General features: G+C 42.7%; 1 protein-coding gene across 1 annotated transcript in view; it reads right to left on the bottom strand.

Annotated features, from left to right (window-relative positions):
* Window positions 1-2,194, bottom strand: part of LOC119575653 (very low-density lipoprotein receptor-like) — a gene marked incomplete at its 5' end in the record, with an annotated part of 2,742 nt that extends 548 nt beyond the window's left edge. The window contains 5 exon segments of the mRNA XM_037923283.1: window positions 383-569; window positions 834-950; window positions 1,332-1,460; window positions 1,511-1,614; window positions 2,072-2,194. Coding sequence (XP_037779211.1) covers window positions 383-569; window positions 834-950; window positions 1,332-1,460; window positions 1,511-1,614; window positions 2,072-2,194 — 660 coding nt within the window.
* Window positions 2,195-2,500: the final 306 nt, after the last annotated feature.

The following is a 2,500-nucleotide window of genomic DNA, read 5'->3' as shown; positions in this document are numbered from 1 at the left end:
TGAATCCTGTTTCCCTATCTTCCTCCAAATTCTCTCTCTCTCTCTCTCTCATTCATTCACTCACTAACTCACTCTCTCACTCACTCACTCTCATTCATTCATTCATTCATTATTCATTCATTCATTCATTCATTCACTCACTCACTCTTTCTCTCATTCACTCACTCACTCACTCTCACTCTCTCTCTCTCTCTTTCTCTCTCTCTCTCTCTCTCTCTCTCTCTCTCTCCCTCTCCCTCTCTCTCTCTCTCGTCTCTCTCTCTCCCTCTCCCTCTCTCTCCCTCTCTCTCTCTCCTCTCTCTCTCTCTCTCTCTCTCTCTCTCTCTCTCTCTCTCTCTCTCTCTCTCTCTCTCTCTCTCTCTCTCTCTCTCTGGAAACTAACATTGTCCATTGATATGCAAGCCCCAGTAGTGTCACAGAGGAACTCGTCACTGGCGCAGGAAGGCTGCGTAACACCAACAGTCGTGGAGGTTGTGCGAGCTGTGGTGGATGGCAAGGGAGTTGTGTTGCCACAGTTCTCTTCATCACTTCCGTCTGGGCAGTCGTTGTTCCTGTTGCAAACCAGCCAGCTGCAGGAAGATATTGTGTTGAAACCCAGAAAAAAATCATGTTCAAACAGAAAAAAAAAAAAAATTGTGTTCACACTCGTAAGATACTATGTCCAAAGTCAGAAATCAAGATGGGGAGGAAAAAAAGAGCATTTAGACTTTGTTATGGTAAAAAAAAGAACCATTATACATAACATTCGGAGATAAAAAGAAAAGTTAAAAATCACCAATATACATCATCTAAATGTCAGCTAATTAACATCTCAATTCTCACATCTGACTCACCTGTCAAATACACAGCCCGCTTTTGCACTTAAAACTGCGGTCAATAGGACAGGGTATTGCTGTGCAGTTTTTCTCATCCCCTCCATCTTGGCATCCATCCACAACTCCATTGCAAACCTGGATTCATAGGGTTGCAGTTAAGTGAGATATTGGTGATGGATTTGTTGATCACATCAACTGATTCAGGATTTTTCTTTTAAAATACACTCTTGACTGTGAGTGAAATACTGTCATTTCTTATCATTTTAATGAATGAAAAAGCTCCTGCCTAATCTCACCCTAAAGCTTTATTTATATACATATACGATACTGAGTAGATACAGCCCAAAACAAAATAATGGTATGCTAATTTTGATATACAAATTACAGTTCCTACTTCAAAAGAAATTCTTTCCAAACCATGTTCATCAAAGGTGCACCATCATTTCCATCCAGAGATGAGGTCCTTCTTGAAGACACCCAGTTCAAACTCCACAGAGGGCTAATAAGTATGTGTACCTTATCCATTGAAATACAGACGCCATCAAGCACTTGAAAGGTCGACTAGCCGGGCAGCTCTTCTTGCCGCAGAGAAGCTCATCAGAAGCATCAAAGGGAGTTGTAGGACCCGTCGCACAGCATCTCCTCCTGAATGCAAATCCCATAGTCGCACTTGAAGGGCTACTCTCAGGACACACGTGGATCTTGTGCAGTACTGCAGGGCCTCGTCTTCCCCTTTCCTCGCAGTCTTGAAGGTTCCATCGCAGAGGCTTTGCTTCTGGATGCACTTGCCACTACGGAAACCTGCAAAAGGAGGGCAGATTAGGGCCTGTGACCAAAGGGTCTTATATCCAAAAAAAACTATCAGTCCAATCAGGTAACCACTTTGATAATGATAAAAAATAATTATAAAAATAAAAACCTACACTGGGTAAAAGCAAGGAATTTAAACAATTTTAGAATCTTTTACTTCTTAAGAAACAAAAATATAGAAAGGATGTTCCATAAGTCACAAATGCGTGCAAGAGAGAGAGAGAGAGAGAGAGAGAGAGAGAGAGAGAGGAGAGCAGGGGGGAGAGAGACAGAGGAGAGAAGACAAAAAGGGGAGCGAGAGAGAGAAAAACAAGGGGGAGAGAGACGACAGAGAGAGAGAGAGAAGGAGAGAGGAGAGAGAGAGGAGAGAGAGAGAGAGAGAGGAGAGAGAGGAGAGAGAAAAGGAGAGAGAGAGAGAGAGAGAGAGAGAACACATCAACTACTTACCTAAAAGGCCTGTTCATAGGGCATGGGAAGGAACGGCAGAAGCGAGGGTCTTCATCCTCTCCTCCTGGGCAAGCAGGCTCACCATCACACAAATCCATAAGGTCCAGACAGAGCGTGCTGCTCTGACATCGTGCTACTTTGTCATCAGGGCAAGGATCTGTATCAAAAAACAATAAAAGCATTTAGATTATATATGCATATGTACACACACACACACACACACACATATATGCACATATATATATATATATATATATATATATATATATATATATATATATATATATACATATATATATATATATATTGTTTCGCCGACCGCCTCGCCTCTCTGACACCAACACAAGGCAGGCTAGGCAGATGGGTGCTATTCACGGGGCGGTGAACACTGAACAGCTCCAAGAGGCAACGAGCACCAGGAGCGCCAC

Source organism: Penaeus monodon, chromosome 7 (genome assembly GCF_015228065.2).
Source record: "Penaeus monodon isolate SGIC_2016 chromosome 7, NSTDA_Pmon_1, whole genome shotgun sequence".
NCBI lineage: Eukaryota > Metazoa > Arthropoda > Malacostraca > Decapoda > Penaeidae > Penaeus > Penaeus monodon.
The sequence above is the reverse complement of the archived record's forward strand: the minus strand, read 5'-3'. Positions and strand labels throughout refer to the sequence as shown.